The sequence below is a fragment of the Pan troglodytes genome, chromosome X (genome assembly GCF_028858775.2).
Source record: "Pan troglodytes isolate AG18354 chromosome X, NHGRI_mPanTro3-v2.0_pri, whole genome shotgun sequence".
Classification (NCBI taxonomy): Eukaryota; Metazoa; Chordata; class Mammalia; order Primates; family Hominidae; genus Pan; species Pan troglodytes.
In genome coordinates this window covers 105259873-105286223 of record NC_072421.2, presented here as the reverse complement: position 1 = coordinate 105286223, position 26351 = coordinate 105259873, and the positions used below count along the sequence as shown (strand labels likewise).

At 41.7% G+C, this 26351-nt stretch overlaps 2 protein-coding genes across 5 annotated transcripts in view; one reads left to right on the top strand and one right to left on the bottom strand.

Moving 5' to 3' along the window:
* Window positions 1-7507: 7507 nt before the first annotated feature.
* On the bottom strand, window positions 7508-24566 carry NCBP2L (nuclear cap binding protein subunit 2 like). Its single transcript, XM_024353221.2, is given in 3 exon segments — window positions 7508-7637; window positions 7639-8111; window positions 24166-24566. Coding segments are annotated over 2 exon segments (459 nt in total). The 5' UTR covers window positions 8040-8111; window positions 24166-24566; the 3' UTR covers window positions 7508-7579.
* A 75-nt stretch (window positions 24567-24641) lies between these two features.
* Window positions 24642-26351, top strand: part of TSC22D3 (TSC22 domain family member 3) — a 64157-nt gene continuing 62447 nt past the window's right edge. For 2 of the 4 annotated variants that reach the window (XM_009439473.3, XM_009439472.4), the window contains exon 1: window positions 26045-26257. The gene's annotated coding sequence lies outside the window, so the exon portion shown is untranslated. Of the gene's footprint in view, window positions 25009-26044; window positions 26258-26351 lie in introns of those variants that run through there. The other 2 variants (XM_009439474.3, XM_009439471.2) reach the window with 2 other exon arrangements.

The following is a 26351-nucleotide window of genomic DNA, read 5'->3' as shown; positions in this document are numbered from 1 at the left end:
AATGGCTGCATCACTTTACATTCCCATCAGCAGTATATGAGAGTTCCAATTTCTCTACATTCTCATCGACACTTATTATTATCTGACTTTTTAGTTACATTTATCATGTGGGTGTGAACTAGTATCTCATTGTGATTTTGATTTGCATTTCCCTGATGGTTAATGATGTTGAAGATCTTTTTACATGCTTATTGGCTATGTGTATCTCTTTTTTAAAGAAATGTCTATTCAGACCCTTTGCCCATTTTTAAATTGGGTTATTTGTCTTTTTATTGTTGAGTTCTAAGAGTTCTTTACATATTCTAGATACAAGCCCCTTATGACACGTATGATTTGCAAACTGTTTCTCCCATTCTGTGGGCTGTCTTTCTACTTTTTTTTTTTTCTGAGATTGAGTCTTGTTCTGTCACCCAGGCTGGAGTGCAGTGCCATGATCTCAGCTCACTACAACCTCTGCCTCCCAAGTTCAAGCTATCCTCCCACCTCAGCTCCTGAGTAGCTGGGACTACAGGTATGTGCCACCACGCCCTGCTAATTTTTGTATTTTTGTAGAGACAGGGTTTTGCCATGTTGCCCAGGCTGGTCTTGAATTCGTGAGTTCAAGCAGTCCACCCACCTTGGCCTCCCAAAGTGCTGGGATTACAGGCATGAGTCACTGCACCCGGCCCAAGGTCTTGAAAATGTATATCTATGTTTTCTTCCAAGAATTTTATTGTATTAGCTCTTACATTTAGCTCATTGAACCATTTTGGGTTAATTTTAGTATATGATGAGAAGTATAGACCCAAATTTATTCTTTTGCACATGTGTGTCCATTGTCCACCATGTGTCTACCCAGTTGTGCACCATTTGCTTAAAAGGCTCTTCTTTCTCCCATTTAATGGTCGTTAACACTGTTATCAAAAATCAATTGACTGTAAATATGAGAGTTACCTCTGGACTGTCAATTCTATCCCATTGACCTACATGTCTATTCTTATGCCAGTACCATGCTGTCTTATGTATTGTAGCTTTGTAGTAAGTTTTGAAATCAGGAAGTGTGAGTCCTCCAACTTTGTTCTTCTCTTTCAAGATTGTTTTGGCTATGCTGACTATTGCATTTCCATATGAATTTTAGGATCCACTTGTCAAATTTTTTTGTTTTTTTCCTAGTAGTTTGAAAAAACACTTAAGAGCTTATCAATTTCTACAAAAAAAGCCAGCTGAAATTTTTGATAGGAATTGCACTGAATCTATAGATTAATTTGTGGGTTATTGTCCTCTTAACAATATTAAGTCTTCCAGTCCATGAATATGGAATATCTTTCCATTTATTTAGGTCTTCTTTAATTACTTTTGACAATGTTTTGTAGTTTTCAGAGTATATGTTTGGCACTTCTTTTGTTAAACCTGTTTTTAAGTATTTTGTTCTTTTTGATGCTATTGTAAATGAAATTAGTTTCTTAATTTGATTTTGGATTTATTGCTAGTGTATAGAAATACAGTTGATTTTTGTATATTAATCTTGTATGCTACAACATTGCTGAACTATTAGCTCTAATAGACCTCTTTGTGGATGCCTTAGGATTTTCTATGTACAAGATCATGCCACCTGTAAATAAAGATATTTTGCTTATTTTTTCCAATCTAGGTGCCTTTTATTTCATTTTCTTGCCTAATTGTCCTAACTAGAACCTTCAGTACAATGTTGAATAGAAATGTCTTGTTCCTGATCCTAGGAAATCTATCAGTCCTTCGCAATTGATGATATTAGCTGTGGGGTTTTCAGATGTCCTTTATCAGGGTGAGGAAGTTCTGTTCTATTCCTAGTTTTTTGAGTGTTTTTATCATAAAAAGGGTATTGAATTTTTTCAAATAATTTTTCTGGGTCTTTTGAGATGACTGTGTGGTTTTTATCCTTTATTCTATTGATGCTCTCAGCACGATTTTGAAGAACATATTATAAGAACTACTGGAGGAGTCTTCTAGCCACACAGTAGGAAAGTCCCTTTACTTAACCAAAAATATGTTTCACAAGACATTGTTAAAAGCTTTTTCTGAGCCTAGGAAAACAATTGCTCTTCGGGAGCAATCCAAGTGGACAGCCACTAGAAGGAGTGGTTGAAAGATACTCCAATATACCCCTCAAGAAACACCCTGTGATAACAACAAATTTTAATTGTATGACTTTGCAAATCCCTTTTTTTTATTTTGGGAAAGTTGCAGAGGAGAGATACTCAAACATTAGTAAACTCCATTGCTATATGCAGAATAAGCTAAATTGGCCAGAAATACGTGTTGGATGTTCTTCCTTCCCCATTAGATTGTGGAGTCTGAGTGATTCTGGATGTCAAGGCAGAAAGGAGAGCACAGTTAAGAACTTTGCTTGAAGGAGACAAAGCTCAAATGTGATATAGTCAGTGGGATAATTCCCTGAGAAAAAGGAAACTCAAAGAGAGGTTTGCACCTATGGCATGAGTGAAGGAAAGGGAAAGAGACAATATAGTACCCTGATTAAGGGCACCAGCTTTGACACAGACTCCTTTGGTTTGAATCCCAACTCTGCCACTTCCTAGTTAGTGACTTTGAGCGAATTACTTTACTTCTTCAATCGTCAGTTTCCTCACCTATATAATCGGCACAGAGTGGTTAAGAATAAGATATTGTGTTTTAAAGCCTCTGGCAAAATGCCTAGCACATAATAGTCACTCCGTAAAAATGGGCATTCCAGTTCCTCCCTGATTCAGAAAACAAACAAAAACAAAAACAAAAAAAGTTACTGATCAGAGAGAATTAATTCAAGTCATAGGGTAAAGGATTCAGGAGCGAGACATTTATTTTTTCAAACTTTCCAGACAAAAGGTCATGAACCCTGGAGATACATGCTTGGTTTCATGAGGTATCAATTTAATTAATTTCTTTGTACAAGGATTAAACTAAAGGGAAAGTGTGTAAGTCTTGGTATCAGAGTGCTTTTTTTAAATTTAATTTAATTTAATTTTAAGTTCCAGGATACACGTGCAGGACGTGCAGGTTTGTTACATAAATAAATATGTGCCATAGTGGTTTGCTGCACAGATTAAGCCCCACATGCATTAGCTATTTATCCTATGCCCTCTCCCCACCCCCACCAACAAGTCCCAGTGTATGTTGTTCCCCTCCCTGAGTCCATGTTTTCTTGTTTTTCAGCTCCCACTTATAAGTGAGAACATACAGTTTTTGGTTTTTCTCTTCCTGCGTTAGTTTGCTGAGGATAATCGCTTCCAGCTCCATCCATGTTCCTGCAAAGGACATAATCTCGTTCTTTTTTTATAGCTACGTAGTATTCTATGATGTATATGTACCACATTTTCTTTATCCAGTCTATCATTGATGGGCATTTGGGTTGATTCCTCAGAGTGCTTTTGACTGTATGTTAACAGAAAATCCTGCACAAGCTGGCTTAAACAATAAAATATAATGTATTATCTCACATACAGAACATCCAGACATAGTGTATGCTGCAAGGTTAGTTGACTCAGCAACTAGATAATCTCATGAACAACACAGGTTCTTTGGGCCCTCTCTCTGCCATCTAAAATATCCTATTCATCCTAGGGCTAGTTTATTTTGTGGTTTTAAGAAAGCTATCTGCAGTAATCACCATATGCATGCTTATTCATATCCAATAGGAAGGAGAGATACAGCCTCTCCTTTAAGCTAAAACTAAAAATCTTTCATTCGATCTCACTGGGGTCTCTATTGGTCGCTGTCCATCCCTCAGCTTATTAATATAATTTTAGGATTGTCCACTTCTGATTGGCTTAAGCCTAGGTTCCTAAACCAATCACTAGCAAGAAGGAGAGGATTATCATAACTGATTTACACTAATCAGGGCCATGAAAATTAGGGAATAAATCCAAAATGCCCAGTATCCAGCTAATAGGGGTTACAGAAACAGCAGAGGAAACAGAAGGGAAGAAACTACAAATAAGTGATACAAGGCTTTAAGATTTAATGACTGTCTTACTGGGTTTCAGGCTTGCATGGGGCCAGCAGGCCCTTTGTTTTGGCCAATTTCTTCCATTTTGAATGGGAGCATTTATCTGATGCCTGTACCCACATTGTATCTTGGAGGTAATTAACTTTTTTTTTTTTTTTTTTTTTTTTTTTACAAGCTCATAGGTAGAAGGGACTTATCTTGTCTCAGATGAGATTTTGGACTGTGGACTTTTGAGTTAATACTGAAGTGAGTTAAGACTGGGGGACTATTCAGAAAGGATGATTGTATTTTGCAATGTGAGAAGGACATGAGATTTGGGAGGAGCCAGGAGTGGAATGACATGGTTTGGATTTGTGTCCTGTCCAAATCTCATGTCTAATTGGAGGAGAGGACTGGTTGGAGGTGACTGGATCATGGGGGTGGATTTCCCCCATGCTGTTCTTGTGATAGTGAGTTATCATGAGATCTGATGGTTTAAAAGTGTGTGGCACTTCCCCCTTTGCTCTCTCACTCTCTCTCCTGCCCACCATGGTAAGATGTGCTTACTTCCCCTTCACCTTCTGCCATGATTGTAAGTTTCGTGAGGACTCTCAGTCATGCCTCCTGTTAAGCCTATAGAACTGTGAGTCAATTAAACCTTTTTGCTTCATAAATTACCCAGTCTCAGGTAGTTCTTTACAGCAGTGTGAAAATGGACTAATATAGAAGTAAATCACAAAAGGGATAAACACAGGATACATGAAATAGTCAGTCCAATTCAGGACTATAGTGAAGAAAAATCTCTGGATGGAAACTGTTGTCTAGGGAGTGGTTTGCAGCCAGTTGTGATTTTACTTCTCCACTGGCCTGCCAGAAACAACTGGTAATGTCTGGAGACATTTTTGGTTGTCACAAGTTGAAGCGTGTGTGTGCGCACAAATGCGTGCTACTGTATTTAATGGGTATATGAGGCCAAGGATACTGAATTCTACAATGCACTACACAGCCTTCCATAACAAATAATTCTCTGGTCCAAAACATCAGTAGGGCTGAGACTGAGAAATCCTGGTCTAGAGAGTAACAAATCCAAACTGGAATAGGAGGACAGACAGACCATGGAGAGGAAAGTAGAATTGTCGGGTGCAGTGGCTGACGCCTGTAATCCCAGCACTTTGGGAGGCCAAGGCGGGTGGATCAGGAGGTCAGGAGTTTGAGACCAGCCTGGCCAATATGGTGAAACCCCGTCTCTACTAAAAAAAATACAAAAATGAGCTGCGTGTGGTGGCACACACCTGTAGTCCCAGCTACTCGGGAGGCTGAGGCAGGAGAATCGCTTGAACCCAGGAGACAGAGTTTGCAGTGAGCCAAGATTGTGCCACTGAACTCCAGCCTGGGCGACAGAGTGAGACTTCAAAAAAGAAAAAAGTAGGAGAATATCCATGGAAAGCTTAATTTTTTACAGAGTTTGAAGGAAATTAAGGGGTGCAATAAAGGCAAATATAAGAAAGAGAGAATGGTAAATAAAAATTCCAGCAGAAAAGATATAGATGTTGGACTCTCCCTGGCTTTGCAGGGAACTTTATTTATTTATTTATTTACTTATTTTTGAAATAGGGTCTCACTCTGCCACCCAGGCTGGAGTGCAGTGGAACAATCTCAGTTCACTGCGACCTCCGCCTCCTGGGCTCAGGAGGGATCACTATGCTACCACCTCAGCCTCCTGAGTAGCTGGGACCACGGGCACATGCCACCATGCCCAGCAATTTTTGTATTTTTGGCCAAGACAGGGTTTCACCATGTTGCCCTGGCTGGTCTTGAACTCCTGACCTCAAGTGATCTGCCTACCTCAGTCTCCCAAAATTCTGGGATTACAAGCATAAGCCACTGCGCCTGACCAGGGAACAATATTTATATAGTCACAGTAATAAAATACTCTTTACTAATAGTAAACTTTTGGAATTAACTGAAAGACAGAGCACGGACAACTTTATCAAGTTTGACAATGTAAAAACAGAAATATAGATGAAAAAAGCTAGAAAGTAGAAGGGGGAGGAAGAAAGATGAAGAAAAGGCAAAAGGACATTAACATCTTCATCTTACAAAGTGGGAAGTACTATATGGTGGAGCAAAACAAAAATGGGGTTATATTTGTATATATTAAAGTTATAGGAGAACCTGTAGTAAACTGTATAACTCATCACTAATATTCAGGATCTCTTCCTACAGATCCTTCTCCACTCCCTCAGAATCAGTTTTGACAACATGTTTTGAGAATGGAAATGTGAGCAAAAGTGACGGATATCATTTCTGGGTGGAAGCTTGAGGAGCCAGGACATGATTTGTCACTCTGTTTTTCCCTCTGTCATCATCATTCCAGATAGTGGGTATACTATTAGCCTAGGCCCCAGAAGAAGGACAATCATGGCATGGAGCAGACCCCCGCACCATGTAATCAGCAATGGGAATGTAGTGGGAGGAACAGAACTTAGTAATTTTAAGCACTAAAATTTTTCGATTTTTTATTACTGCAGTATAACCTAAGTTATGCTATGTAACAGTAAAGAAAGTAAGTACAGCTGCTCATTGACTTATGATGGGGTTACATCCTGATAAGCTCATTGTATATATTAAGTTGAAAATGCATTTAATACAACTAACCTCTCAAATATAGCATAGCACAACCTATCTTAAACATTTTACATTAGCCTACACTTGGGCAAAATCATCTAACCCAAAGCCTATTTTATAATAAAGTGTTAAGTATCTCATGCAATTTGTTGAATACTATACTGAAAGTCAAAAACGAAATAGTTGTATGGGTACCTGAAGTATGGTTTCTACTGAATGCATATCACTTTTATACCATTGTAAAGTCCAAACATTGTAAGCCAAGCCATTATAACTCAGGAACCCTCTGTAAAGTGTTGTGAACTATATTGAGAGGATGGAGAGTAGAGAAGTGCAAATGGGGGTGTAAGTGAGCTAAATCCTCATCTCTGAAAGTAGGAAGTCAGTACATAGCGTTTAAAAAGAAAGTAAGTAGTCATGTTATTTGGAGATATGGAGGAAACTACCAAGAAACAAACAAACCAAAAACTAATAAAAATAATTAAGCGTTATCGTCCAGGGAATAGGCGTAGGATAGGAAGAGGTGGGGCAGGAGGATTTTTGTTTTTATTACAAATTCTTCCAGACTTTTCTATGGTTTCAAATAATAGTGCTTGTGTTTCTCTTGATAATTTTTTTAAATTTCCACTTATTTGACTGTATTTTATGCAAGCTCTAAAAAAAATTATAATTTTGGGCTGCAGGAACATGGCCATAGAATCCAACAGAAATCTTCTTAAAAGGGAAGTTGTGCTTTGGTTGACTCTGATCTTACATACCTAATTTGTTCCCGAAGAACACTTCACTTTGGACCACCTAACAGTCAAACTGGTAATCTGAAAAGCATCTTCAAAATTCAGACAAAAACAAATGGATTTTTTTTGTTTCTGCTATTTAATAAATTTTCAGAGAAAAAAATACATCAACAAGTAAGGTAATTTAAACTTGGAATTGGCTATTTGCAGACTTGAGGTTGGTCTATAACACACTTTTCAAGGGGTTAGAGTTAAAACTTTTTCTCTATGGATTGTTCTAGATCTGAGTCTGTCTTCCAAAGCCTCCTCTACCAGAATGAAAATCTTCACGAAACATCCCTTACCTGACCCCCAGATTTACCGCGACCATACTGTTGACCCTCTCTAAAACCTACATCCCAATCAGTGCGGATAATCCATTCATCTAGGCAGGTCCCAGTTAGAAACCGCATGGCATTTTCGGCATCAGCTCTGTTACGGCATTCTACAAAGCAAAAACCACATGCTGTTTTCTTTATTTTATCCAGGCCCATAAAGATATTCCTGATATCAGATCTACTAAAGAGTTCATGTATTTTCTCTTCGGTTGTATAAAAGGAAAGATTCCCCATATTCAATGTGGAGCTTTCCTTCAGTAATTTTTCCTGCTGAAATTTACGGCCACTGAACTGATGGTCCCGGTAGCAGCTCAGCTCCAAAGCAGGGTCTTTACATAGAATTTTCAGGTCTTTGGACATGGTGCTGGTTGGGCAGCATGCAGATGGCCGTTTTCGGTCCAGCTTGGCAGCAGTGACACCACCACTGAAAACCTAAGTTGAGTTGAAAAAAAGAGGGAAGTCAAAAGGAGGGAAACAGAAGTATAAACCTGTGAATATTTAACATATTTGTGTTCAGATACAAGAACACTTCAGCTCCTGACCATAAGGATCATGTCAAGGCACACTAAAAATAGACAGCTCCAGTCCCCAAAACATGGTCATAAAATCCAATTTGTCAAGTCTTCCTGAAAGGGAAGTTGTGCTGTCTTTGGTTGAGACTTAGATCTTATATACCTAATCTATTACCAAAGAGCACTTTTAATAACAGCATGTTCTTGGAAAATATGGCATAAAACAGTTAAATGGATCAAATTTGCACAGAGAATGAGCACTAACAATTCTGATTAAGGACGAAGCATCAGATAAATCACATATATAATCAATGTTAAAGCACAAGTACAGTTTGGACATACTCTTTCTTAATTTGCAATTCAAGTCTATAACATGGAATCAATATATTGTATTGTTGGGTTACACAATGGGTCCCTATATACCATCAAATATACAAGTAGCACTTTAAAAATGAAAACTCTCTGGTATCATAAATTTGACCTAAATTAAGATTAGATTTTATTGGCAATAATTCCACTTGTTCAAAAGGTAAATAGTAATTAACCTTTCTAGACAATTTTAATTAATTCCTTTTTCTCTTTTACTAAAATTTACTGCAGCGTTCGGAGGCATTAAACACGATTTAGTCGGTTTTAGCTACACTTTTCAATGTTATTATAGGGAGGCATATATAGGGAGGCATTAGGTCTCCCTGTTTCTATTCTGTTTCGCAGAGGTTCCCAAATTTTAGCATGATAGAAACACCGCAAAACGAGATTAAAATACAGATTCTTGCAGCCCACTCTTAAGATATTCTGATTCAGTAGGTTTGGAGAGGGACCCAAGAATTAACATTTTAACCTACACCCCTCAATGATCCAGATGCAAATGGTCCAAAGATCACACTTTGAGAAACTCTGCTAAGGAAGTGCATTCCCTTAACAAACATTTAATAAGCACTCTACTTGCCAGACACTATGACAGGTGCTATAAGTACAACAATGAAAAGACACAGTGAAAATACAATTTTCAGAAATCACTGTGTCCCCAGTACCTACATGAACAATGCCTTGTACACCTTAGACACACAATAAATATTTGTTAATGACTGGATGAATGAATGAGCTCATAATTGAGTGATGAAGGCAGACAAGTAAACATGAAAATACAATATGGTGTAATCAATACTATTTTAGAGATATTCATGGAGGAAGGGGAGAAGGGAGTTAACATTTATTGGGGATCTACTTTGTGACAGGCACTGTGCTCACTTGCCACTACAACACCCAAGAGGAGAAGCAGTTACCTCAGCCTGGGGACAACAGAGAAGCCTTCTGGAGAAGGGACTGCATGCACTGATTCTCAAAGGACAAGGAAGGTATGTATATGTGTGTGTTGCAGGGCTGGAGGGTGTAGGAGTTTAGGGAATGAACCAGGCAGAGGGAACATGTGCAAGGGCAGAACACAAAGAAAAAATAAAAGCCCAGAAAACTGAAATGGAAGATTAAATAAAACCAGATGTAAACAACAGTGCTGTGCAATTCAAAGCAATGAAAATGGGAGTCCCTATTTAGATGTCATTTGAAGAGAAGTAGGAAGCCCACTGGCCAAAAATCATCTTCCTGACAGCCTGTCAAGGATGTCTGAAAGTATACCACTGGAAACTCATTACTTTAAGTCATTGACAAATTTCCCCATTAAAAAACAAATATCCCTCCTAGACTTCATTTCCTTTTTTTTTTTTTGATCTGGTTACTAGATAAGCTATCAGAGAATGTGATAGCTATAGTGGATTTCATTTCATCCAGGCATTGGACAAAGTTTGCCATAATTTCCTTGTAGATGAGATGGCAAAATATAAGCTGGATGCTTCAGGCATTTGTTGAGATGAGCCTATAACTAGTTGAACAACTATAGCCAAAGAAGCGAACACATGGTTTGGTGTCAGACTGGAAGGAAAGTTCTAGCAGAGAGCCAAAAGGCTCTGTTATTGGCCATGTCTTGTTTGGCTCGTTTATAACTTGGCTCACTACAAACAAGAGCTTTTAAAATGGTCAGAGCAGTCCAAAGACAATGGGCTGCCTTGAGCTAGGCACCCAGTAGTGAAGCAGTGGAGATGCCCCTTTGAATCAATGTAGTGTTATGACTCAAGCATGAATTTTGAAGTCAAAAGACCTTGGTTCAAATCTCAACTTCACCATTTACTAGCAATATGACCCTAGGCAGGGCACTTAACAATACTGATTTCAATCTTCTCATCTGTAAACTGGAGAGCAAAATACCTATCTTGCAACAAATACTGTGACAATGTCATATGTAAAAACACCCAGCACAGTGTTTGACACACTGTAGGTGTTCAATAAGCAATAGGTATTGTATCAATATTCTGATCAAGTGATTCAGAATAGGATATACAAATACATATCAAATCTACACATAACACAAAAATAAGAGGGACTTTGAAATGATCTGGGCAGTCTTACATGATGCTGAGCCCAAATTGACAAGATAATTGATGGATAGTACTTAAGAATAAATGTAAGGCCGGGTGCAGTGGCTCACGCCTGCAATCCCAGCACTTTGGGAGGCCGAGGCAGGTGGATTGCTTAATCCCAGGAGTTCAAGACCAGCCTGGGCAACATGGTGAAACCTCATCTTTACAAAAGATTACAAATATTAGCATGGCATGGTGGCATGTGACTATAGTCCCAGCTACTTGGAAGGCTGAGGTAGGAGGATCTAGAGCCCAGGAGATCGAGGCTGAAGTGAGCCATAATTGTGCCAGTGCACTCCAGCCTGGGTGACAGAGTGAGACCCTGTCTCAGAAAAAAAAAAAGTATAAATGTAAAGTATTACTTTCAAGCTCAACACGTGGCAAAAGGACAGATTGATGGATATTGGGAAAGATAACTGGCTTGGGAGCTTTGTTTTATAATGTGGGGCATCCTCTACTTTATTCTTCTCTTCACTTGTTTCTCCATTCATTCAATCAACATTTATAGAGCACTATGTTAAATTCTGGGGAAACAATAAAAAGTAAGATGCAGCCCTTTCCCTCAGGTAGCTCACAATCTGGGGAGATGGACAACTTAACATACAAATTGCAATGCAATGTAATTATTCTAATCACAGGAGCACACAGTAGGCCCAGAGGTAGCACAAAGAAGGGAGTACAAAACTACAGAGGAGGATGAGGAGGGGAAAACAACTTTCTAAAGGACCTGATTCCTGAGCTTTTTTAACAAAAAATTTACATAGTATTTACTTTTTTGAATAGTGAATTCAGATTTGTGTTACAAAATGCAGAATGTACAAATAGGTGGAAAAAGGAAGTCTTCTTCCAACTCCTGTGCCCCAGCCACCCAATCATTGTCACTAGTTTCTTGTGTATCTACCCAGACGTACTCTGAGTCCAATTTTGAAAGCTGAATAAAGATTTGACTGGAAGACCAAGGGGTCATTCTAGGCAGAGAGAACAGTGTGTATGAAGGCATGAAGGCGTGGTGGGGGGTGTTCAGTCTGACGTTATTTGGGCAAAGAAAATAAGGAAAAGATGATAGGAGATAAGATTGGAAGGGTAGGCAAGGCCAGATTGTGAGGGGCCTTGTAAGCCTTGTGGAGCAGCTTGGACTGTACCAGTAAGCAGTGGGAACCATGATAGGGCTTCAAGCAGAGGAATGATGTGATCTGATTTGCATTAGAGAAAATGCATTCTATCACAATGTGAAGGATAGACTAAGGGGGAGCAGGCCAAGAGGCAGGAAGACCAGTTAAGGAGCTATTTGAATGGTTAAAAAACGAAAAGATGATGGAAAGCCTGGACTAATAATATGCTGTAGTAACATAAAGGAAACACATCTCAGATAGATACTTAGAAGACAGACTGAACAGGTCTTGGTGACTGGTTGAATGAGAAATTCAGGATGACTACCAAGTTTCAGCACTGTGTAGATAGAGGTCAACTGTGTAGATAGAGGTCTGAGTCACCAAAATGGTGTCAGTTGGGCAGACAGAGGAGGAAGGGCAGATTGGAATAAAAAAGATGAATTTGGAACATACTGAGTTTGGTCTTGAGGTACCTGTAGGATGTGCCATATTATACCTGTCAAGTATTAACTAGTATATGGGTTTGGAGCTCTCAAGAGAGGTCTGTGTCTGGGACTACAGACACAGATTTGGGGCTCAATAGGATGGTAGATAAAACCATGGGTATGGATGAGATGATCTAGGGGAAAGGTGAGGAATGAAAAAACCTGGGAAAGACTGGCATTTAAGGGGTGGCAGACGAAAAGTCCACAAAACAGCATAAGAAGGAGTAATCAGAGAGGAATGAGGACAGTCAGAAGATGTGCAACATCACCAAAGCCAAGGAGTAGGTCATGAGAGTCATGAGGACAGAAGTACGGTGAGAGCAATCAATTATGTTAAATACATCAGAGAGAGGTCCAGTAAAATAAAGACTTAACATTGTTCATTAGATTTGGCAATTAGGATGTCATTGGTTTACTTAAAAGAGAAATAACAGTGGTGTTCTGGGAACAGAAAAGCCATAGTGGGAGCTGAGTTTTTAACAGGAGGTGAGGAAATGGAGAGTGTCTACACTTTAGAAAAGATTCCATAACAATAAAAGAAGAGAAATAGGGCAAATGCCAGTTGGGGATAGAGGCGAAGGAAAATTTGTTTGTTTCTTTTTTTAGAGTGAAAGTTGATCATGCCTGAAGGTTGATGGGAAGCAGCCAGTAAGTAGAGAAGGAGTTGTTGAAGACACAGATGAGAGGAGGGATAACTGATGAAGTAAGTCCTCATGGAGGTGAGAAAGAATGGGCTCCAAAGCATACGTAGAGAAATTAGCCTTGAACTGGAGAAGCTATGTGTATTTCTGCAAGCCCCCCCCCCAAAAAAAAAAAAAGAGGTTAGGACACGTAGGGACACAACAATGTGGCAGGGTGGGGTTAGGACAGGAAAATGAGTGTTAGCATCCAACGACCTAGATTTTCATAATGGAATAAGAGGTGAGATCATCTGCTGAGAATAAAGTGGATCATTGAAAATAGTTGGTGAAGCAGAGTGGAGGTAAAATGATTGAAAGGATGAAGCTTATAAATGGGTCATCTATGAGGACATTAAGATCACTCAGGATGGTGGCTAGAGTTGGGGTGGAAAGGAAGACTATCAGTGAGGAGGTGAAGTCCTCAATAGGTGAGAGAACTAAAGTACAGCAGATGACAGTAGGAAGGATTGGAAGAGGGTGGCTGTACCATCTCCAGGCCCCATGGGGTAAGAAAGAACAGAGAACCTCTACCACTGGAAACAGAGGTTTCTAGTTGATGTTAGGTACCTGACCCAAAGTAGGTACTCACTAGATGTGAAGAAGTGAGTTACTCTTTTTTAAGCTAGCATGATCATAAAATTGCATCAGACCATCACAAGGAGTGGCAGTCCCAATGTGCTCCATGCTGGTCAAACTACACAGCGAGCACTACGTTCCATTTCGAGGTACTGTATTTTAAAGTGAACATTTACAAATCATAGTGCATCTGATGTTTATTGAATGAATGAAGGGTCAAGAAGTAACTGAGGACTGATTAGAAATTGGGGATGTTTAGTCTAGCAAAGAGATTAAAGGAGGATATGACAAATGTCTTGAAATATTGAAAGTGCTATTTCTGCTCCATATGATAAAAGTAAGATTAATGGATAGAAGTTAAAAACAGAAGATTACAATTTTTTTAGCAGAGTTTTTAATTCATCCAGTGATAGAATGTGAACTTACCTAATCTATTCATGTGGAGGCTGCAATGAACACCTACCTGCTAAAGGTGTTAGAAGGGTCACCCCCAAGGTTAACATCCCCAAAGGTTAAAGAGAAGATAGAAAAGCAATCCAGTTGCCAGGGACCACAGATCACCAAGTTGATCTGTAAACACTGTGAGAGAATATTTCCTACCTAAAAAGTAGAGCTTGGTTGGAGTGGAAAGCTTTCCTTGACTCTTGCTACTGGAGAAAATTAGTCAGAGAGTCTAAAAATAGAAGAAAAACATGAAGAATGGCTCAAAATGATCAGTCAAAATCCTAAGAGGACGGAGGAGAGGAGGTGGCAAAATAAAGTAAATTATCTTCCAGGAAACAAATTTCACTGGGCATTTGGAGTTGGCAGGACTCTGCAAAGAATCTTTTCAATGGTTGCCTTAAACTAATGCTGGGATTGTTTCAACTATGTGAAAGGAACAAGGATCTGGACTCTTTAAAAAGCCAGGCTACTTTCTGCTCCAGATGAAGGCAGTAGCTCTAAGAAAGGAAATTAGAAAGCGCTGGGACAGTAGTGTTACTACATGCCTTACCTTTATAAGACTGTTCCTAATGGGTGAGAGAGCTGAGAGCCATTGTTGAGGACTGGAACCCTGTGGCCAAATATCTACTTTGTGCCAAGAGAAATTCATGTCTGATTGAGACTGCCCAGTGCTCAGAGTGACAGAAGATGTTCATATGTATTTAACACCTGTATTTAAATGAGTAGTTAAACATAAACATGTCATGGAGGTGAGAGATGAGAAATTACTTAATGGGTACAATCTACACTGTTTGGGTGACGGTTACATTAAAAGCCCAGACTTCACCACTCTGCAATATATCCATGTACCAAAACTGCACTCGAACCCCTTAAATTTGTACAAATAAATAAATAAATAAACAAACATAAGCTGAAACAGACTGGCAGAACTAAAGCGGAGACAATGGCCTGAGACAGGCTACAGGAGAAAAGAGGATAATAAGTGACTGTTTAGTGTAGAAGCTGATCTGGATTAAATTAGGAAGCAGGTGTTAATGGATGCTTGAATTTTTTTGTTTATCATTTGCACTATATGGCCTTACTGTTCAAAGTGTTGTCCGTGGGCCAGCAGGAGCAGCACACCTGGGAGCTTTTTAGAAATGCAGGATCTCAGGCCCCTCCCTAGATCTGCTGAATAATAATATTCATTTTAACGAGTTTCGGGTGATTTGAGTGCACAGTACAGTTTGAGAAGCACTGACGTATGTGGTTTCTTAGTTGAACTTTTGCCTAACAAAATTCTCTGTCCCTTCCTCCTTCCTTCTCTCCCTTGTACCACCTCTCCTAGTTTCCCAATCTTAGTTTCCTTGTGATCTGGCAAATAACTCTAATCATGGCTGATAGCCCCAAAAGTAGTGTTCCCAATATATCCAGATAAAGAAAAGAAAAGAAAAGAGTGGTCAGATATATATTGTAAAGCACAGGTTTGGGCAGTAGGAAACCATTGACTTGGCCTCTAATTGTGCTGTCTGTATAACTTTTGTCAAGTTCCTTGACCCTTCTGAGCCTCAGTCTGTAAAATAAGGGTCATTATAGTATTTACCTCATAGTGTTGTTGTGAGAATGAAATGAAATGAGGGGAAGGTATGTAAACTGTCTAACACAGCGCCTGACACACAGTAAGTGCTCAGTATATGGTAGTCATTATTATTGAAAGCCATCAGTTTTGAAGTAAACTTAGAACTATGTTATGATTCCAGACTTTCAAAGTCCCCATGAGTCTTTCTGGAGAGCCTCCGGAAAGCCCTGTGTACCTCATCCAGTTCAGCTTTCTTGACTCCAGTACCAGCAGTCAAGCAAAAGTATTTCTTATTCCCTTGGATTGTCTTCTTGTTTTTTCTGAATTACCAAGATTTCCTACTTTGTCATTGCAAATGGCCCACATTTTTAGTACATTAAAGCTAAAAACATCTTTTGTGGGCTGGTCTGGAAATGTAGTTCAATTTATAACAATTTTTTTCTCCTATGGAAAAATGCATGTCACCTTCCAAACAATTGACTTGAGAGTGAACTTTGAGAGCTCAGCCTGTCCAGCTTGGAGGCTCCCTGTATGTCAATATATGGAGTGGTCACAAAGGCTAGGTAAACCAAGTCCAGAATTCCAGAGGTGGCTGAAAGACAATTGACAATGCTACAAGGAGTGGAAAGTAGGGCAAATGGATCAATCTGCGTGCACAGTATCAAGATTTAGAAAGCTAATACAGGAAGGGAGATATACCTCTAGAAGGATATTAAAAAATAGCCACAATGACAACACAAACCATTTTTTTTTTACTATATTAGGTCAGGGGCCCCTAATCGGTAGCTTGGGATCTACAAACAATATCAAGGCCTTGCAAGCTAACTCTCCAACATGATCGCCCTTCTCCTGCCCTGCTCTCTGCAGTTTACCTGGATTCTCAGCTCAGAGAGGAAGACAGTAAGCAGCATCTCCCCAATCCTCTTCACTCCCACACCCTGGTAGCCAGCCCCCAGATTCAGTCAACTTCCCTCTACCTTTAATTTCCGTCTTCCCAGGGAGATCAAGGCATCAGGAATATACAACACAGTTTTTCCTTACAAAAAGGATGAGGACTCCTGTATTGGGTAAAATGAGATGACTGGTGAAAACAGGGCCCCCAGGATGGAGAGGGCTGGAAAGACAGTAAGAAAGGACCATGAAAAAGCAAAGGACTTTTGTGCCTTCTCCCTGAAGTTGTTAGCAAGAAAACCAATTGTATCTGGGGGAACTCTGGGTTAACATGGCAGCAAGATAACACAATCTGATACCCACCATCTAGGAATGCCCATTAAAATATCCATGAAGCTTTGCAACAAAAAACTAAAACTTGCACTAGCTACGGAAAATAGGGGAAAAGGGACTGTTAATTGCTAATGGAGAAGGAATTTCTGCTAGCTGTTGTAGGGAGATGGGGTTGGACTGAGGAACATATTTATAATCTACATACACTCTACCCTCCTATCCAGAACAGCAAAAGTGCCCAACAAAGTTGGGGAAAGATTTTGATTCACTTCTACCAACTGTCCTTAGATTGGAAATACAGAGGCTCATCAGAAAACCAATGTCATCCCTTTACTATAAAGAAAATATTTTCAGAGGCAACAACAGCTCTGTTCCACTTCTTCTACCATCAATTCCTCTATTTTATTTTTTTCTCTTTCTTTCTTTCTTTCTTTCTCCTTCCTTCCTTTATTCCTTTCTTTCTTTCTTTCTTTCTTTCTTTCTTTCTTTCTTTCTTTTCTTTCTTCTTTCCTTCCTTCCTTCCTTCCTTCTTTCTTTTGTTTGTTTTTGAGACAAGGTCTCGTTCTGTGGCCCAGGCTGGAGTGCAGTGGCACAATCACAGCTCACTACAGCCTCAACCTCCCAGGCTCAAGCAATCTTCCCACCTCAGCCTCCTGAGTAGCTGAAACCACAGGTGCATGCCACCACACCTGGCTGATTTTTTTTTTTTTTTTTTTTTGTGGAGATGGGGTTTTGCCATGTTGCCCAGGCTGGTCTTGAACTCCTGAGCTTAAGTGATCCACCCGCCTCAGCTTCCCAAAGTGTTGGAATTACAGGCGTGAGCCACCGCATCTGCCCAGCTCCTCTATTTCCTATATGCTTTGTGGAGACCACAACTTGAGAACACCATGTGGCTGGTGATGGTGGTAGCGGTGGTTGGGGCCAGAGATTGTTATGGTTGGGGCCAGAGATTGTTATCGGGAAAAGTTCTGAACATAAGCATGCTTGCAGACATTATATCTGAAAAAATGTAATGTGTAACATGTAATTTCATATTACATATATAAATATGTAATATGTAATTTCATGTAATATGAAATAATGTAACATGTAACAAATTGCAGAGTTGAATGACCCAAAAGATCAGAGATGGAAGATTCCATCTATCTCAGTCCAGCCAAACCTAAAAATAATGATAGCAGCAACAATAACACTATCAACTGCCACCAGTTGCTGGGCAATTATTATATGCCAGACACTATATTAAGTACTTAACATGCCATGCATTATCTTACATATTCCTCATAGTAAACAAAACTTGCCATTCAAGTTTGTTTGAAAAGGTCAGGTAACAATAATGACATCTACCACATATTGAGCTGTGACTATGTGGTAGGTACCAAGTGTTATACATCCACCATCTCATTAGATGAATGCCTACTAGGCACTAAAAATGGGCTTGGATAAGTACTTTGTCCTTCTCAATTCATCCTTCAAGCCATCATCTCCTCTAGGAAGCCTTCCTTTACCCTTCCAATCTGTGTTTGGTATGCCCACTCTTTGTTCCTTCCATCACCATTCTGTGCTTCATTCCATGACAATCCTTATCATATATACTGTGATTGTCTCATTACTTGCCTGTGCTCCCACCCTGGACACACACACACACACACACACACACACATACGCACACCAGACTGTGAGCTCCAGAAGAAAACACTGTAGATATTAGGATGTAATAATATATGGCCTCCATGAAACAGTTCTACAAAGACAGGTTGATGTATATATTAATTAGCTTGATTGTGGTAATCGTTTCACAATGTATGTCAAAACATCACGGTGTACACCTTAAATATATACAATTCTTGGCCGGGTGCAGTGGCTCACGTCTGTAATCCCAGCACTTTGGGAGGCCGAGGCAGATGGATCACTTGAAGTCAGGAGTTCAAGACCAGCCTGGCCAACATGGTGAAACCCTGTCTCTACTAAAAATACAAAAACTAGCTGGGCATGGTGGCAGGTGCCTGTAATTTCAGCTACTCGGGAGGCTGAGGCAAGAGAATCGCCTGAATCCGGGAGGCAGAAGTTGCAGTGAGCGGAGATCGCGCCACTGCATTCCAGCCTGGGCGACAGAGTGAGACTCCCTCTAAAAAAAAAAAAAAAAAAAAAAAGGCAAGTGCCACCATGCCAGGCTAATTTTTATATTTGTAGTAGAGACAGGGTTTCACCCTGTTGGCCAGGCTTGTCTCAAATTCCTGACCTCAAGTGATCCCACTGCCTCGGCCTCCCAAAGTGCTAGAATTACAGGCATGAGCCACTGTGCCTGGCCCTCAAGGACAGCTTTTCAATTTCCCTCAGTTCCCCATCTCCATATTTTATTTCCCCTTGGTTAATCAGATATTTATTAGGTATCTACCATGCCCAAGCACTGTGCTAAGAAAGCTTGTGGAAACAGCCTAAGTGTCCATTGATAGATAAAAATGAGTTTTTATCCATTCATTTCAATTTCTAAATGAATTCCTAATTTTTTCTAAAAAAATTCAATTTCTAAATATAGAAATTGTGGTGTGTGTATATATATATATACACGTATGTGTGTGCATATGTGTATATGTATGTGTATATGAGTGTATATATGTGTATATATGTATATTATGTGTATATATGTGTGTATATTATGTGTATATATGTATATGTATGTATATATAAAATAAAATATTATTTAGCCTTAGTAGGAAATCCTGCCATTTGTGATAACATGAATGATCCTGGAGGATATTTTGCTAAGTGAAATAAGCCAAACACAGAAAAAAAAACACTACATGATCTCACTTATATGTGGAATCTAAAAAAACTGAATTCATCAAAGCAGAGAGTAGATGGTGGTTACCAGGGGTTGGGTGGGGAACACATTGGGAGATGTTGGTCAAAGGGTTCAAAGCTTCAGTTACATGGGATGAATAAGTTCTAGAGATGTAATGTACAGCATGGTGACTATAGTTAACAATACTGTATTGTTCACTTGAAATTTGCTAATAGCGTAGATCTCACTGCACACAGATGCACACACACACAAAGATAACTATGTGAAGAGATGGATATGTTAGCTTGACTGTAGTCTATGTGTGTATATATGTGTGGATATATATATATATATATATATAGCAGTGATGTACACCTTAAATATATACAATTTCAATTAAAATGTAAAATAAAAACAAAAAGTTTGTGGTTGAAAACATTAAAGCTCCCAAACCTGGCTACCTTTAAGAATCATCTGGGGACCTTTTAAAAATATAGATCTCTGCCCAGTGCAGTGGCTCACACCTGTAATCCCAGCACTTTGGGAAGCCGAGGTGGGCAGATCACCTCAGGTCAGGAGATTGAGACTAGCCTGGCCAACATGGTGAAACCCTGTCTCTACTAAAAATACCAAAATTAGACAGAGCGAGACTCCGTCTCAAAGAAAAATATATATATATATAAATATATATCTCTATATATATAGATATATAGATATCTATATATAAATATAGATATCTATATATAAATATAGATATCTATATATAAATATAGGTATCTATATATATATATATAGAGAGAGAGAGAGAGAGAGAGAGAGAGAGAGAGATAGATAGATAGATAGATAGATAGATAGATAGATAGAATGATAGATGGATCCCAGGCTGGGTGTGGTGGCTCACGCCTGTAATCCCAGCACCTTGGGAGGCCAAGGCAGGCGGATTGCTTGAACTCAGGAGTTCAAAACCTGCCTGAGCAACATGATAAAGCCCCATCTCCACAAAAAAAAAAAAAAAAAAAATTAGCCGGGCGTGGTGGTACTCACCTGTAGTCCCAGCTACTCGGGACACTGAGATGAGAGGATCGCTTGAACCCGGGAGGCGGAGGTAGCAGTGAGGAGAGATTGCACGCCTGTAGTCCCAGCTACTCAGAAGGCTGAGTTGGGAGGACCCCTTGAGGCAGGCAGGCAGGCCGAGGCTGCAGTGAGCCGAGATCGTGCCACTGCACCCCAGCCTGGGCGGCAGAGCCAAACACTGTCCAAAAAAAAAAAAAAAAGCCGGCCTTCATGGCTCATGCCTGTAATCCCAGCACTATGGGAAGCCCAAGGCAGGCAGATTGCTTGAGCCAGGAGTTTGAGACCAGCCTGGGCAAAATGGCGAGACCTCGTCTCTACAAAATTTAGCTGGGTGTGGTAGCACACCCTTGCAGTCCCAGCTACTCAGAAGGCTGAGGCAGGAGGACCCCTGGAGCCCAGGAGGTCGAGACTGTAGTGAGCTGAGATTGTACCACTGCACTCCAGCTCTGGGCAACAGAGCAAGACCCTGTCTCAATAATTATAATAATAATAAGGCTGGGCTTGGTGGCTCCTGTAATCCCAGAACTTCGGGAGGCCAAGACGGGTGGATTTTAAGCTCAGGAGTTCAAGACCAGCCTGGGCAACATGGAGCAACCCCGTCTCTACTAAAAATACAAAAATGAGCCCTGCATGGTGGCGTGTGTCTGTAATCCCAGCTACTCGGGAGGCTGAAGCACAAGAATCGCTCGAACCCGGGAGGCAGAGGTTGCAGTGAGCCGAGATTGTGGCACTGCACTCCAGCCTTGGTGACCAAGCAAGACTCTGTCAAAAAAAAAAAAAAAAAAGTGAACTTCCCAGGTGATTCTAATGTAGCCATCCTGGTGCAGATCCAAGGCCTGAAGTTTGGGTGGGGCTTAAGTGACACTGACTCAGGGTCAAGTCCCATTTCTGCCCCTTGCCAGCTGTGTAACCTTAGAAAACAATTCCATGTATCCGAGAGCTATGAAAACAAGGCTGCCTCACAGGCTTGTGATGATGAATCAGTAGAAAATGACTATAAAGGTTTTAGCACAGTGCTTGGCATATAGTAAAGACTCATTCATCTAATATTGTTATTAATATATATAAGGAGGTTGGTCTAGAACTCTTCTCCCAGGCTGGAGTGCAGTGGAGCAATAATGGCTCACTGCAGTCTCAACCTACCCGGGCTCAGGTGATCCTCCCTGCGTAGCTGGGACTACAGATGCACGCTAGCATGCCCAGGGAATTTTTGTACTTTTTGTAGAGATAGTGTTTTGCCGTGTGGCCCAGGCTGGTCTTGAAATCCTGGCCTCAAGGGATCCGCCCATCCCGGCCTCTCAAAGTGCTGGGATTATAGGCATGGGCCACAGCACCTGGCCTTAGAACAGGGACCCCTAAAAATTCAGGGGAGGCTGGGCGCGGTGGCTCACGCCTGTAATCCCAGCACTTTGGGAGGCCAAGACGGGCGGATCACGAGGTCAGGAGATCAAGACCATCCTCGCTAACATGGTGAAACCCCGTCTCTACTAAAAATACAAAAAAATTAGCCGGGCGTGGTAGCAGGCACCTGTAGTCCCAGCTACTTGGGAGGCTGAGGCAGGAAAATGGCGTGAACCCGGGAGGTGGAGCTTGCATGAGCCAAGATCGCACCACTGCACTCCAGCCTGGGCGACAGAGCGAGACTCTGTCTCAAAAAAAAAAAAAAAAAAAAAAAATTCAGGGGATAGGCTGGGCACGGTGGCTCACGCCTGTAATCCCAGCACTTTAGGAGGCCGAAGCGGGTGGATCACCTGAGGTCAGGGGTTCCAAACCAGCCTGGCCAATGTGGCGAAACCCTGTCTCTACTAAAAATACAAAATTAGCCCTGTGTGGTGGCACATGCCCGTAATCCCAGCTACTTGGGAGGCTGAGGAAGGAGAATCGCTTGAACCTGGGAGGTGGAGGTTGCAGTGAGTTAAAATCGCACCATTGTCTGGCCTGGGCAACAAAAGCAAGACTCGTTCTAAAAAAATAAATAAATAAATATTCAGGGGATAAATTAACTTAGATGGGAAAATATTACATCTTTGTTTTCACCAACCTCTAACTAAAATTTAGATTTCCTTCAACTACAAATGCAGAGAACAGATCACGATAGTGTTAGTGGCACCTGTGACTTTGTCCCCAATAGAAATCACAATTTTATGTCACATTACTGTTACTACAGGTATCTTTAAATATGTTTACAATTATCATTACTTTCAACTTGCCATGGTTATGAGAGTTGCTTCTGTATATTGTTATTTATCACATTAATAACAAGCACTTCTATAACTATACCAGCTTCCATGTCTCACATTTTATTCTCCAGTAACACTGAACTGCTTTGTAATCCACACCCGGATATCAGCATACACACTATTCTCAGCCCCAAGCCTCTGTTCACTAGTCTCTCTAGTCTCTCTACCTAGATTGTCCTTCTCTTCTGCCAGAGCTAACCCCTCCTCCACACCCAAGACATGCCACCCCCTATTCCCCCTACACACACCAGGCCTCCATTACCACTTAGTATTTGTACTGTTTTTGTCTATCTGCAGCTCTGTTTCTGCAGCTAGACCATGAAGTCTTTGGGAGCTTGTCCTGTTTTGTTTACCTCTGAATCTCCACTTACACTATACCTGACACAGGACAAGCACACAGTGACTGTTGAATGAGTTCATCCGAGAAAGAGATGCCCCTTATACCCTCTTTCTGCTCCACCCAGAAAGCTACCAGCTCTGTCTGGAAGTGGGGGCCCCCCTCTGCTTTCTTAGTTTATGCAAAACGTTTTGCTGCTTGGAGTCTCTCCATCCAACGCAATATACGTCAGCAAAGCAAGGCTTCACAGAAGGGAGCCAAGGTGGCCCTGCCCAGTCAGCCTTCTCCTGAGGAGGTGTGCAATATGTCAATACAAGCTGGACTTGTATGCAAATACATACCAGCTCCTGAACTCTATCTCTGAACTATGTAGTCTTTTTATATCTCAATTATATTTACTCTTGATCAACCTGGATATAGTATGGAAAGCTGTACTGAATTATTAACAATACTGCTTGAGAGCAAGGACTACAACAAGGGAAATGTCAAGGGGACAGAATCTCGAGTTTAATGGTGCCAAATGCCAAGAAGGAAATACTTCTACCAGGGCCTCATCCCAAGGTTATGCACAAAGATAAAAGGACTCAGGCAAATATAGAAACAAAAGTCCCAGCAGTTCACAAAACACAACTTAAATAAACATTTATGGGTCTAATATATTTTGCTATAACGTTTAACATGAAATAATTATAAACAAGAGGAAAAAACATAAACACTGTAATTACAAAACAATTTAGTAGACTATAGGTCTACACAATGCAGATGAAATTTCATATTCTACTACCTCCTCTGGCTTTTACCCAAGAACATTTAAAAAAAAAAAAAAAGACAGCGAAGAAGAAGAAAAAGGGAAATTAATACATCTAAAGGGTTTGCTTTTGAGAGGAGAAATAGAGACTCCTCAGCAGTCTGTTAGAACAAAAGGACCATACTCTCAGTTTTGCAGGTATGGTCAGTGACCCCCAGCACCTCTTTCACCTCTGACCTTGGGATCCTGTCAAGAGCGAGAGGTACGGCTTGTTTTTGGCTTTCCGGCTGCTACAGCATAGAGACCACAACCCCACCTCCATTTTCCCCAAGTTGCAGGGCACATATAGGACCCACGGGGCCTTGGGAATAAGAGTTACAATAGTTGGCCGCTCTCTGCTCTTAATCACAGGCCTGATGCTTGTGGTACCCAGAGGAAGTTTCAAATCTATGGAAGTCCAATCCGCAGGGACTCAGGCCAAGTGAAGCTCCACTAGAAAAAAGGGCGGCTCTGGCCCTAATTGGTGTTCCTGCCTATTAGCTGGAGCTCTCTTAGTGTAGGAGCGTGTTCCTGCCTATTAGCTTGGCCACAGAACTCTCTTAGTGTAGCAGCTCCGCCTCCTACACTTCTTCCCTGCTACTCTTAGAACCAACGCACTGTGGATTCCACCAGGAGGTACCTCTGGTGCCTCTCCGAGCTTCTGTGACGCAGGCAGAGAACGTTCAACGTCTTGGACACTAGATGGCAGTATATGCTGCTCTATTTCAAGGGCCGGACTGGTGAATGAAGGAGCCGTTGCGGGGGTGGGGAGTACTGACTGAAATGTATGTAAGTCAGTTTTACGTGAAAACTGAACGTCATGAAAAGTTTAGTTTTTTCAGACACTAATCGTTATTTAATCCTACACATTTAAAGTATTCCAAGTCTCTGAGTCCTGAGAAACCCTGGAAACCCACCACTTGACCACCCAGAACATCCCTCCATCTTACAGAGGTGGGGCATGCCCCTCGGGCCTGTGAACATGCAATCGCTACATCTATTGAAAGGGTAACGACAGACGGAGATCAACTAAGGTGGCAGGTAAGGTTCAGAAAAGGAAAAGGAGAACAAATTTGGAGAAATAGGAGAAGGCAAGTGAAGTGAGGAAAAAGAGGGGGTGCTGAAGTAAGAAATGAGGGGAAAATAAAATAAGGGAAATAGCGGGGGTGGGGGAGAGAAAAATGAGAGAAAAGAGGAAAGGGGAGAAAGGGGAAATGAGGAAATAGAGAAAAGGAGAAAAGAAATAAGGAAAGAAAGGTAAAAGAATGGAAATGGGGGAGAAAGTAGAGGAAATGGGTAAAGAAAAGAGAAAAAATAAGGGAAATAGTGGAATGAGTGGAAGCAGAAGAGCAGAGAGAAGGAAGGGGAGGACTGAGGAGAGACGGCGAAGGGGCAGAGGGAAACCGGGACAGAGACTGCCTCTGAGGGGTTCAGGGAAGAGAGGACACAGCGAGCTGGGGAAAGGAGGTGACGATATCGTTAAGTAAGCAGAAAGAGACAGAAACTGAGGAGAGTTTGAGCGTGCTTCTGTGAGTTTTGCTTACGGCATTTATTGGGTACTCCTAATGTGTGCCTGGCACTCTCTGACTCTCTGCAGAGGCAACCGCTCTCCTTGCACGCCCCCCCCCAGAAAAAGGGGGGCTTTGGAGGGCGGCAGTTTAAGGCTACAACACTTGGGGCTCTCGAGGGCGTCGTCTCTTCTGTAGGGGGACCCATTCGAGGTGAGACTAGAGACATTTGCCCTCACGCCGAGCTCGAGCCCCGCGAGACCGGGCCACTGAGGGGGCACGGCAGCCCGGGTGGGCTGCGTGCGTATTTCTGGCGGAGGATGCGCCATGAGCGCTGAAAGAGGCTGAACCGAAGCGTCCGGCTCGCCGAGAGAGTGAGAGCCGGGCCGGCTCCCAGGAGCGCGGGCGAGGGTGCGAGCGGCAGCGTGGATGCCAGGGCACAAGGGTGCGGGCGGGGTGGGGCGAGGGGTGGAGGGACAGGATCCAGCCTGCCCGGGGCCCCCGCCCGCCAGCCGGAGAAGCGGCGGAGGACCGTTCTCCGCCGTCCCCTCTAGAGTAATTTACATGCTGTCATATCCCAGTGCTGACTCCCGGGCGTGCAGACCGCTCACTAGCTCACTCGCTCTCAGCTCCTGCCACCGCTCAGCCGTCACAGCCCAGGGGAGCCCGAGAGCCTGAGAGCCTGCAAACCGGGGGGGGAGGGAGGGAGCAAAGGAGGGAGGGAGCAAGGGCGCGCCCTGGCTCTCCCTCTGCCCTGCTGCCCGCCCTTCCTGCCTCCACAGGTCCGCCCCAATCCCCGCTCACACTTGGGAAACTTGGGACTGCGCTGGGGCCGCGTGTGGCACCTCAGGGGGGCGGCCCCGGCCTCAAGAGGAG